The 13,104-nt window shown below is 40.5% G+C and overlaps 1 protein-coding gene across 7 annotated transcripts in view; it reads right to left on the bottom strand.

The window, feature by feature from the left end:
• myo5aa (myosin VAa) overlaps window positions 1-13,104 on the bottom strand; it is a 79,484-nt gene that overhangs the window by 40,862 nt on the left and 25,518 nt on the right. For all 7 annotated transcript variants that reach the window (XM_049593716.1, XM_049593698.1, XM_049593707.1 and 4 more), the window contains exons 3-6: window positions 12,158-12,329; window positions 9,907-10,051; window positions 7,512-7,668; window positions 3,875-4,018 (exon numbers count right to left, since the gene is read on the bottom strand). In XM_049593716.1, coding sequence (XP_049449673.1) covers window positions 3,875-4,018; window positions 7,512-7,668; window positions 9,907-10,051; window positions 12,158-12,329 — 618 coding nt within the window. The remainder of the gene's footprint in view (window positions 1-3,874; window positions 4,019-7,511; window positions 7,669-9,906; window positions 10,052-12,157; window positions 12,330-13,104) is intronic.

Genomic DNA, 13,104 nt, shown 5'->3' with positions numbered 1-13,104 from the left:
GAAAGCCACTTAGCCATTGACTGGAAGAGCTGCAACTTGCTGTGAGGCTGCATTATTTTAGTTTTTTTTTCAGGTTATTTGTTAAATTACAAGTCTCCACCCCACCTGCACCAGACTGTCACTCCTGACTAGACCACTCCCCCCAAGACTATAAAACCCCACCCTTCAGGCCTGTGACGCTCCTTTTCCCTCCAAACATGCCAGGCAGGACACAGAGAGGACCGATGTGAGTGGTATATGGACTTTTCAAATTTAATATTTTAATGTGTTGATCCTGTGTGTATTATTGGAAGTTAAAAGATTGTTTTGTGTTTATTGTTCTAAGATTCCTGAGTTTAAACTGTTGCTTAGAAGAAAAAAGAGTAATGACAGTGGATGCATTAATGACACAAGTTCAATGATAACCTAATTTACTAATATTATTTGTTATCATTATTATTTAACACTATGCTGTAATGTATTCTGTTAATGTTTCTTTTCATTGAAAAAAATCCACTTTAGAACTGTTCACCTACCATGTCTACAATAAAGTGTTCAAATGGCTCCCTGGATCCTGTGTTTAAATGTGCACCCCAACATCAGATGTTCTGTGAGCCAACATCAGCATAATTATAAAGTTTTTTCCCTCCTTGTTAACTCTCCCAGGGGTTTTGTTCTTCTCTGTTTCATTGTGATTTTTGCTTAATTAAACCACTGACTTCTGCCTCTTGTGCCATTCCTCAAGTGCCAGACAGCCCCACTAAAATCCCTCATTTATGTAGAGTTACTACCGGTAATGCTACAGAGGGAAATGCATGATACATTGCATGAATGGATCTACACATTCTACACTTCTTTACCTACATTCATGCACGGAAAATCACGTTTCTAATGTATAATCAGATGTGCTTTATCACTATACAGTCTGACAGTTTAACATCTGGACACTCGACTGGAGCAGTTGGTGATTAAGTGCACTGCTCAAGGTCATGTCAACAGATATTACTGAGTCAGATGAGATTATTACATGTTTATGTTCTACACTCACATTTCCCCAGATGTACAGGAAATCACACACAAGATGTGGCCACCTGTGCATATATTCTCATACCCAGGAAAAGATACTACTCGACAGATCATACAGTAAATGGGCATAAATAGCACAACTGGCAAATCACTGTATACAGACAGAGGTGTGGAGCTACCGATTCATTTCTAGTGAAAATAAATAACTGTAATGTTAAAAGAATGCCAACAGTGTGCTGGAAAAAAACCTGTTACCTGTGTCCTACACTGGTGCTACTACAGCCACACCCATACACAGACACACACAAACACACCTATAATTGGGTGGTACTGCAGCCAAGCATGTGAGAAATGTGGGGAGGAAAGTGATCACTTCTTCAACCAACATCCTCATTCCGCAACAGTGCTTCCTAAGACAGCAGTGTGTGTGTGTGTGTGTGTGTGTGTGTGTGTGTGTGTGTGTGTGTGTGTGTGTGTGTGCAGTGCACGCATGTGTGTGTGCTCATGCACTCATGCGTAAATGTGTGTGCAGAGTTAAAATATGCTTCTTTATCTAGACACTGCCCTACTGGCTCCACCAGTGAGCAAACACACCCACTGAATATACAATAAAGTTATATATGAAAAAAGTAAGTACACTTTATCTAGATGAAACTTGGATGCAACCCACTGAGTATGAAGTTATAAGATCATTAAAAGTTTGACGTTTTTATGCTTGTTAAACATGTGCACTGATTTGGTTTCTCTGAGACTTTGTGGGGGCTGTAAAGAGAGAGAATAATATCTAGGAAGGATTAAGACAGAAAAAGGGCACAGATCTTTGACACTGAGGAGAGAGAGAATGTGAAGGAGAGGAAAGGAGTGCTGTGTTGTTATCCAGCGTGACAGATGGATTGTTTACTTTGTTTCCTCCCACTTGTCTTTGTGAAGAAGGAAGTTATTGCAGCATACCTCTTCTGCCCTAAAGGACATCAGCGGCAGACTGACTCTTAGTGCAGGTTGAGTCTGATGAGCAGACTGCATGTGTGTGTGAGTCTGGTTGACCGCACCTCTTCATACTTGTGAGGATTTCAAGCATAGAAGGAAGAACACTGAATACTTGAAAGTGGGAACATTTTAAATGTTCTGACCTGGGTTAGCAGCATTGTTGGATTGTTAGTAAGATAAATAACTGTAGGTTTGTTCACACTGAGGTTTAACACCTTCCCATTAGTCAGCCAGAACTGAGGTCCATTTTTATGGGCTCTTGACACTTTTAATGAGAGTTGCTAGACAGACAAACAGTTGCGCACAGTTTTCAGTTCATGCCTCAGTGAAAGGTTTTAAAGGTTTAAGTTGTCTCCATGGTAACCAAAGAGACCCTGCTTTTTTTATGGTCCGATTTTATTTCTCTCCTGTTTAGTGAAGGGTAAACCGCACAGACAGCTGTTTAAACCAAACAAATATCCCACTGTGTATGTGTTTTCAACTTATTAACCATATATTCATTGACTGATCAGCTCCCAGTCTGTGAGTGGCAGATTACCTTCACTCGCTATGGTCAGGAATAAAAAAAAAAAAAAGAATAACAAAAAAAAAGATTTCCCCCAATGGTGCTGAAATTGAAAATATTTTGTTTCAGTAAATGTCTGCTGTCAGCCTGGTGAAGGCAGTTGGGCTGGCTGCTGACCTCTCAGCTCTGCAGGAGCTGCTGCTGACAGACAGCTGCTTCTGTGGACAGAGACGCTGGTGCAGTTTGAAGCTGGTGTGGATTGAAGTGAATCTCCATGGCAACAATAATAACACTACCAATCACACTGTGCAACAATATATTACATTATTTGCAGCATAACAAAATTCTCCAGGGTTGGGGCGTCGGTGGCTTAGTGGTAGAGCAGGCGCCCCATGTACAAGGCTGTTGCCGCAGCGGCCCGTGTTCGAATCCAGCCTGTGGCCGTTTGTTGCATGTCACCCCCCCCCCTCTCTCCCCCTTTCACGCTTACCTGTCATGGCCTCAGAGTGCTTATATGTGTGCAGGTCGTGTCATTTATAATTACAAATTTCGGGAAAAATCTGTCTTTTTAATGTGAGGATTCAATAGAAGGGCAGACCATCAAACACACATAACCCCATAATGCAAATGTAATTCCACTATAATTTACAGCTAGCTTCATTGTAACGTTTCAAGCTGTTATCTGACTCCAGATAAATAAGATCCCAGATGGGCTTTCGCAGTAATGGTTCAAACTAGGCAGTAAGCTATAACTCACAGATCCTGGCTACAATACAATGATTTTGATGCCAGCCAACAAACCCCTGAATGTGTTACATTACAGCTGTAGTACATGGTGTTAATACATTAGTGCTGATAGGCTTTGAGGAATCATTAGCAAAAACGCCTCAAATGTCAAGAAGACGAGCTCAAGTAGGCTGGTTATGATGACAAATGCAATAACAAATCACAGATAATACTTGAGGAAATTCTCTTTTGCTTGTAAGCCTGCGAGATGCCAGAGGGTGAGGTGAGCTTAATAACAAAGTGTATTCACCATGCTCGAGGACCCTCCAGCAAGAATGTAATTCACTGTCAGGAAGGAACTGAGTTAAGATGACTGAAAGACCCAACAATGCCACCATGACTTTAGCCTATGCTTTGAAAAAACAGCCAAACTAAAGCTTAATGTTGTGTGTCAAGTCTATTCAAGAGTGGAGTTAAAAATAAAGTGCAAAACTGAACCAAGGTTAACTTTGTGCACGGACCTGTGATGGCTGAGGCAGGGGTAGTAGACTGTAATGACTAAAGGAATGAATGCAAGTCAATTAAATATCCACACAAGCACCAACAAAGCACCTCGTGTGTGCCTCCATGCAAACTTAAGTGTGCTCTCACCTGAAACACCACTCGTGATTTCTCCAGCAGATAAGTTCTCATGTTGGCGCCGATGATTCGGTAGCGGTTGTCGAAGCCGATCTCGATGTATTTCCCAAAACGACTGCTGTTGTCGTTTCGGGTGGTCTTTGCATTTCCAATGGCCTGAGAGACAAAAAGATAAAACAGTTTATGATGATGTGTTTGGACTCCAATGTATCATGTATAAACATCAGCTCCAATTGAGAGACCACTGCTCACTCAGGAAACCAGAAAGGAATCATTCCATTGGCACAGCTGGTAATGCGTCATCTTTTGTCAGGGAGTATCTTTGACTTAGCTTAGCTTAGCACAAAGACTGGAAACAGGGGGAAACAACTAGCCTGGTTCTCAAATGTACAACACACCTGATCCTAAAATGAGTGCACCAGAACCTCACATACTGTGGCTTACAAGCTGAAATAGACAATTTGGGGTTGGTCCAAACTTTAACAATCAGAAGGATGTTTTAAAGGACTTCTGTCCTCCCACAGACAAGTGCTGGATGTGTCGATGGGCACATCCTGCTGAGCTACAATACATCAGCAAATAAATCAACTTAAGTCAGCAGCCTTAGCTCAATATACAGGGTTGATCAATAACCCCACTAAGAATTGCCAGTAGAGGAATGGGGCTTCATACAAACACACACACACCCCAACTATACAACCAGCCGACTTGAACTGAGTTAAATCGTGTGTGAGCACAGAGGCTTCTTGCTGAATTAAGGCCAAACACACAGTCTTTCACCGCAGACAAGGAGTCTTTCAGCAGAGCAGGTATTCCAATCTCTGCCTGCATCAGCCAAACACATATAAACACCACGCACAAACACTCTCCCTCTGTCACGCACACACAGGTTTTGTAATATCGAAAAGGCTGATGCAACCATCTACTCTGCATCCAGGCTTAGAGGCTGAGATGACATCACTGCGACGAAAGAAAGCTTTCTATTCATTCTGTCAGCTTGTCTCTGATTGGCTCAAGGTGAAAGTAGTGGCTAGGAGGACGAGAGTGATGTTAGTAGAGAGGTTGGATAGGACGGACAGGGTGGGGGATGGCAGGAGATGGAGGAGAGGAGGGGGTAGTGGCATATGGGCACAGGGGAGCTCTCCAACCCCTCCTATCCTCATGACTCTACAGGAGGAAATACAAAACACACACACATAGTTGAGGATAAGACCTGTGTTATAACAGCGGAGAGCAGCTCGAGGCCAGAAAGACAGAGTGTGGTGGAGAGACTGAAGGAAAGGGAGTAAGTAAATGCCAGTGGAGAAAAAAAGCACAAGAGCGAGACAAGAGGAGAAGGACAAACGGCATGACATTCAGCCCAAATCAATTGCAAATCAACTAAGCTTGTGAATATACTGTGGAGTAACTGGGCCAAGGAAAGGACACACAAACTGCCAGGAAATATGACGCAAGAATTTCACTTTGAAGACAAATTCACAGCTAAGGAACAGAGCTTTTCTCAGTCCTTTCCACCCACAACACATCTGATGTTAAGTGTTTTGACTTGTAATTTTAAGTACACAGTTTGTTTAAACTGGGGCGCCGAAAAGGGGGGAAAAGGAGAAGGATTCTAGGGGCCTATGATTAAGAGGGGCCTAATAAAATTATAATACTGACAAAATAATATGACACTAAGTTATTAACTAACTTATAATCACAAATATATTTTATTTACAATGTACTGGTAACAATAACTTTATTTGTTTTGGAAACATTAACGCCCCCCCCTCTCTATTTACGTAAAATGGTTCAGTCCAACTGGATCAGCTGCACTGCGCCGGTAATTTGTCACAGACAGCGGGTAAGGAGGCGGAGACGGCAATATGCCTCAAAAAACAGGTAGCCAAAAACGGAAAGAAAGGAAGCTAAGAGAGGAGAAAGAAGCAAGGGGTCGACAGTATGTCACGCAGTATTTCAAAAAGCAAGGTGGGTTTGTTAGTGGTTCATGTGGTGGAAAGTTATGGAAAATTAACTTTGTCCGTGGTCTATAAGCTTACAGCTTACAGACTCAAATGTCAGATAAGAACAAAAAACAATACAGACAAAAGATATAAAAGATGAATCTATTATTATGGAAAAGATTAATTAAAATAAATGAAATAAAAATTGTTCTGAACTTTTTTGTTTTGTTAAAATTCAGCTATCGCTGAAACAGAAGAATTGCAGTAGGAACAGAGGAGAAAATTTGTGATGTGTGTGAAATCAGAAGATTAAATAGATTAATGACCATATAGTCTCATATATGTATTTTTTCACCCCAAATCCAATGCCACCACCTGTGAGTCTACAGTTTTGGAGATAAATTAGACCTACAAGAAGGAGACAGTGAGCAGTGGGGGACTGTTAGTGAAAATCACATTTTCTTTTGTTAGTTTTGGTCAAATCACTGAAAGCAAACAAAATGGTAGGAGGCCACCTGAAACGGTGACTATGATGCTATTACAATAGTTAGGCTACATTATAGGAAATACCACATAATACACACTATAACCCATCATATCTTTGTTGTTTCACCTTTGACTGAAATATTGTTCCACCAGATTAAGACACACATTACATGATGACTTTTGTTATCTAAATGTGTGCATTCATTTTCTTTGTTATTAGTCAATATCATGGCTCTGCCCAACAGCTGCATCTTAAGCCCCTGCCGGATCCAAGATAGCTAAGGCTACCTGCTGTTGGCAGGTAGTATTGTAGGCTACATTTATTTGATTATCAGTTACTGACTGACTTTCAAACAGCTAATGATATTTACTAATGTTGAGGAGGGCTAACGTTAGCCAGCTCCACAATGTTTTCTAATATTATCATGAGGGGGCACTTATTGCCAAATTGTTATAAATCTGGAATTTTGTCACTTACTGGTACTTGTTACTTTGTTTGTCAATGAACTACGTTAGCATTTGCTGGCTCGTTAGCCAGCTGGCAACCTACATTAATTGGGAGGTAAAACTATTAATGACAGTAAGAAATAATCCTTGCAAAGGTGTACAAGAAACAGACAGGGAGCTGAGGTGTTGGTGAGTGATAGCAAATGTTACAGCCTCTCTACCTTAATCATTGTTAAGACGTGTGTGTTCTAGTTAATAGTATAAACTAACGTTGGATGACTATCACTAGTATGAATGTAAATCACTGAGGCAAACTGCAAGGAATTGTAGCATATGGTCAAGTCCTAGTCTGGTGGATATTTTCGTCTTGAGTCCAGCTAGAATAATAATTAGAGCCATTAATAACTTGATCTAGAAATGATTGTGGTGTGGTCAGTGATAACAGGTCGAACCAGCTCCATTTGGTCTGGATGGTGATATAGACTGGAGCAAACAGGAGCTTGAGCTGAGCTATATGCAGCTGACAGACAGACCCATGATCTGTTTAGACCAATAACAAAAAACACACACACATGCTTTTAGATAAAAAAAAATTTGGTGGAAGGATTAGCAGTAGTCACCCCATTGACTACAATAGAAGTGGCACCACAATGTGGCCCGCTGTCACTGACGTCATGTAGTTTCCTTCTTTTATAGTGTCCTTGAGCGTCAGTAAGAAACAGCTTCTCTTTAAGATAAAACTAGAAGTGATCTAAGGTCTTTCCAGTCCTCACCTCCATGATGGGGTTGGAAGCCAAGACTTTCTGCTCGACGTTGGCCTCGCTGGTGGAGCCGCTGACCGTAGCAAAGTATCTCATGGCGTATTTGGCTGATACTGTCTTTCCTGCTCCTGACTCCCCGCTCACAATGATCGACTGGTTCCTCTCATCCCTTACAGATCAAACAAACAAACAAAAAAAACCCAACAACTTTAGGAAACACTGTATAGCACAGGTTAGTGTACTTGTAAAGAATTGAGGCCACATAGAAAATTGTTGCCAGTCATGAGAAGTTAAGTGTTGGCTCTAATGGGCATAAGAGGGGTTTTAGTGTTACTTTAGTCAATGATGTTGAGAGTAAGGCTAAAAGTTAATGGTAATGGTTAATGGGAACCACGTTTTTTTTTTTTTTGTTTGTTTTTTTAACTGGTCCAGTACTGAGAAGGAGTACAGTTGCTGGCAGCCACAAAACAGTCTGTAATGTAACCACTTTGCACCATCAATTTAAATCCACTTAAAGTGCTTGTTTTTGCCCCACAGAGATAAACCTTGTTGTTAATGAGTAAGATCCTTTTTGTTTAACCACAAATAGACACAAAATTTCTATCACCAAAGCAACCAGACTCAATTTAAATAAACAGCAATTTTATCATTGTAAAACACACCTAGTTTGAAGTCGATAAAAACACAACAACTCACAAAAACCACCTGGGTTCATCTTTCAAATGTTCCAACTATCACCAGCTCTGGATTGGTTAAAATAAACCCTTAATTTACCAGATGTGAAAATATGCCATCTCTATACATACTAAAATTAATTTTTATTTAAATAGTCTGGTGGGTTTGTTGAAAGCGACTTCAGGCTGTTTCTGGTTAAACAAAAAGGATCTTTCTCTTTAACAAAAATGTCTATCAAGCAAAACTAGTACTTTTAGTGGATGTATATTGATGGTGCACACTGCGGCGAGTTGTTAGACTGCAGTCTATTTGGTAGCTGTCGGCTGAAGCCCTCTCACTCAATACTGGACCAATATAAAAAATTGTTGTTCCCATAAGTCACTTTACACACAAACATGGCAAAATACCAGAGTTGCCCTTTAAGGGTGGTGACTGTGATGTGTACTGATTATGTGAAGTTTAATATCTAGAGAGTGACACAAGCAATGCCCAAGTTAGTTCTTGGGCAGATAGAAAGTGTCAGATGCTGTCATCATCAAACATATTCAGTGCCTGCAGACAGAGCAGGTGTTAACACACCTTTTTAAGCCTCTTTGCTCCTTTGCATGTTTTATTACCTCAACAGGCTGTCCTCCACATTCTCAAAAGGACTGAGATAAAATCCTGAGGCAGCACTACCTTCTCCTACTGAGCCACCTTTCTTTGAAATAAGCTCCCAGCTGCTGGAAGGCAGGCTGGCTCTGCTGCTGTCTTTTTTTTTTTGTTTGGCATCTTTCCACCTGTGGCTCCTATTGCATTCCTGGCCCTTTACGAAGTTACAATATTTGGTTAAATTTCCTCTCCCAGGTCTTCTTTGATTTTTTTGTGTCTTACATTTTACAATTTTGGGAGGTTTTCCTTGTCTTCCTTGAGACCCTGTTCTGTGTGGGCGGTGTGAACTGTTGATGTTATGAGCATCTGACGCCTGTTGAGACCCTGTATGTCAAACTGGGCTATGTAAAGAAACTTCAAGTCATGTTTCACAACAACAGTTTGGGCTGAGTGTTTACCAGTGGCGTCACACATGATGCCACGTATCAACAGTCCCTGACTCCGACTGGCTGGAACACAGATTACTAACTCAAATGATTCATCTCAGTATAGAAAGTATTACGGATTGCATACTTTTGATTTTAAACATTGAGTCATATAATGAGCAAAAAATATGTGCTTAATATTACCTCCTCCTTAAGTCATTTATACTGGCTCCCTGACAGAAGGTGACTGCCTTTGTAGTTAAAGCCCCCAGACTTTGAGAGAATCTTTTGCACACTGAGATTCAACAGGCTACATCTGTAACATCTTGAGTTTATGAATAGAATCAATTGTGCAGCGTCATATTGGACATACTGAGAGGGTTACTGCTGACTACTGCCAGCTTCAACTAAAGCTGCCCTGCAGTAGTGAAGCAATGAGGGTGGGAGATCTGAGTGCTAATTAAATTTGGTGTACAGTACTGTTAGTACACACGTGTAGGTTGATGATATAAACTCCCAGAGAGTGGCTTAAGAGATCTACTAGTTGGCTCCTGAAGAGAAAAGCAATATTAAAAGAGCAAGGAAGACAGAGGGAGACGGTGAGACCACCATGAGCCTATTTCTGGCTGAGCTTTGACCTACAAACCCAGAAGAGAGAGGGGGCTGTGCAACAAGGAGACTGAAGTCGAGGCTACTCAGGTAACACACACACAAACCTAGCCATCTGTTTATAAGCCTCCTCTGCCACAGCGAAGATATGTGGGTCCATGTCTCCCATGTTCTGACCACTGTAGGCATTGATGATGTCCGTTCCGTAGATTGGCAGCGTCTCATACGGGTTGATGGCCACCAGAACGATTCCTACGACACAGAACATAGAGGGAAAGTATGAGCTCACCCGCAGCTGAATTGGACCACATTGAACAGGTAATACACTGAGATGCCTCTTTCCAAACTAGGAAGGTAGGTATTGTACTTCATGTACAGTAACCTATATACTGCATATTGTTCATTATCACATTTGAAGGTGTTGGAGCTCACACTGTTCTCAATAACTTAAACAGAGAGGAGGAACTTGCATGAATCCAGAAAGCAGATTTTATCACATATACATCAGGGGTGGGAATCTCTACGCACCTCACCATTCAATTCATATTCAGCAAGCTACAATGCCATAATAGAAATGATTATCAATGCATCTTGATGCATCAGTGTTTTTGATTTCTACACGATTTATTTTTTCCCACTGTGTGACTACTTGCTACTTTAAAATCATAGTGTGTATATATAATGATCCATAATTAACAGATTGATTGACTTGCATACAGTGTGGCTCTTATCCAGGTTCCTTTTCCTTCTACTTCATAGAAGCCGAAGTGCTTCCATATGCTACAGTTTCTAAGCCAGGAGGTGCAAGTTTGGTTGCATCCACCTATGGTTGCTCACGTTCAGCCATTCTCCACAAAACTTAGTAAGTAGCCCATCTTAAAACATAAACATGATGCACGTGTTTACATCCATTATGTTTCACTATCCAGTTGGTTCAGTTGTGAGGTACATAAAGCCTGGTCTAACAAAATTGTTACAGGTGGACATAATGTTTTCCTAATGTTCCTTATTTCGTATTTGTAGCAAATACGAAACTTTAAAATATAGTACCAGTGGAGATTCGGGGGTCTCAAGAGCAAAGTGACTATGACTCAAAAAAAAAAAAAGAAAAAAAAAAAAGATTAAAACTAAATGAAACATATGTCATACTGCATATTTATGCTCTTGAATGAAGCCTTGCTTTTTAGTTTTATCAATGAGTGTAGATCATGGATGTATAGAAAGAAATGGATACAGCATTGAAGGTGGGGCCCCGTTCATTCTTACTAAAGCTGCTCAGTGGTGCAAGAAGCCTATAAAGTTGAACTGTCACATATAAAATCAAATGGATGATCGGAACTGCTTCCGCATTGTGTGGCTTACAGACGTCACCTGACCGAGTTGGCTACTTCCGGTTTAGCGCTCCGCTAACTTGAGTGGGGATAAAATGATTCAATCGTATGTCTCTTCTAGACTTTCCAAAAGTTATCAGACTGAATGGTTTAAATCCTAATTGTGAAACGAGTCATTTCACCAGGGTTGTGATGCTCACAAAAATGTATCCATTAATTTGCAGACATCACTTTTACATCTAAGTCAATAGGAAAAGTCTTTTTAGGCCGCAGGGCACTACGTGATGGATGTAATTCCAACAGTTTGGCCGCTACAAAAATTGGCTTCAAAGCACAGTTCACTTCCTGGGGGCCTGGTGTAGACACAGTTGATATTAAAGCATACATCATTTTAAGTGTTGAATGGAGACAATAAACAATGCTTGATTTATAGTATGAATGCAACAGAGATTATTGAAGGTCGCAGACATCAAATCAGTGCTTAACTAATAAACTGTCAGACCATCCAGTTTCAGACATTACTCTGCTGATTAGCATGCCATAATGAGTGCAAAAAGATGAATGGGGTTTCTGTTGTTTTCAATGACTGAGCCATAAACACAATAGAAATCAATGCCAACCTCATGTGTTAAGTGTGTTGGAAAATTTTACAGATTGATAGTGTTGTTCTTTTTAAAGGTTGCCTTGTACAAACTGGCAAAGGGACAATCGATGAAAACTAGCTTTTTAAGCTAATTCGAGTGCATTTACATGTGTGTTTTTGTACACAATGTTTATTAATGTGCATTGTCCCTTTCAAATAAACTAAACTAAAAAAAAACAAACAAAACAAAACTAAATGTTTTCATGTTGTTTGATCAAACAGACATGTACAATATGAATACCTCTTTCACCTCTTGACTCAATCTCTGTATTTTTTCCTTATATTACCATTCATTACACCTTTGGTTGTTTGAAAGTATGAATTTATTCTGAAACACTGACAACATACATCAGAGCTTCATTAGACGGTTAATGAGCCACCTACCGCAGTAAGTGTAGATGAGCTTGGAGTCGATGAAGCGGACTTTGAGGTTGTGCAGCACGGCCGGCTCGTGGAGGTAGCTGAGTGCTGTGAGGTCATTCTCGCCCACCAAGATGTCGGGGTTTCGCAGGTAAGGCAGGTTCTTCGTCTTGGGGTCCAGTTTGTGTTCAATGTTCTGAAGATGACCAGGAGAACAGAGCAAAGAGAAAGTTAAAACAGAGTGTGCTGAATCGAACAAAGAACACAACACAAGAAATTCATACATTTAAACGAAAAGACGGTGAACCAGTCCAAATCTGGCCACAACCTGTGTTCATATTCTCTTACTTAGTGTACATATTAAGATGATACTCTTTCCAGATGTAATGTGTCATTATTCGTACTCATGTCTTCCACAGACCAGGTATCAAAATGTAAAAACTCACATTAAGCAGCTCAGTGCAAGAGCTGAGATTAAAATGTGTCTGAGGTATCCTGACTTGTTTTTACCAACACCTGCCAGCCAATAAGATGTAAGTACTTTCTGTGGCCATGGTCAAAATTCAACATGACTGTCATGTGTTGATTTTCTCAAAACAAGTATCAGTCGTCCTCACTACGCTAACAGAATACGTCCTATGTTTGTACTCACCAAATGAAGAGAGAGAAACATGCCTTTGTTTATTGCTTGAGCCAAAAGTGACAAGTATTTGGTTAAATCAAGTACTGTGATAAAATACATTGAGAGATTTCGTCAAGATGAACATCTGTGAGCTCCTTTACACTTTTGGCTGTTGCAGTTTTAAAGGTCTGACTGCCTGCGGCTGACTAATAATCAATAACCACTTCCAATAAAAGTATTCATACAGTATTTCATGCATGTTCTCAAAAATGTCATGAGACAGGCTACTGATTTGGCACGGCTCTGGAGCAAAACCACCAGTCATTCAAAGCTGTATTGTATTAATGTT

Source organism: Epinephelus fuscoguttatus, linkage group LG2 (assembly GCF_011397635.1).
Source record: "Epinephelus fuscoguttatus linkage group LG2, E.fuscoguttatus.final_Chr_v1".
Lineage (NCBI taxonomy): Eukaryota > Metazoa > Chordata > Actinopteri > Perciformes > Serranidae > Epinephelus > Epinephelus fuscoguttatus.
The sequence above is the reverse complement of the archived record's forward strand: the minus strand, read 5'-3'. Positions and strand labels throughout refer to the sequence as shown.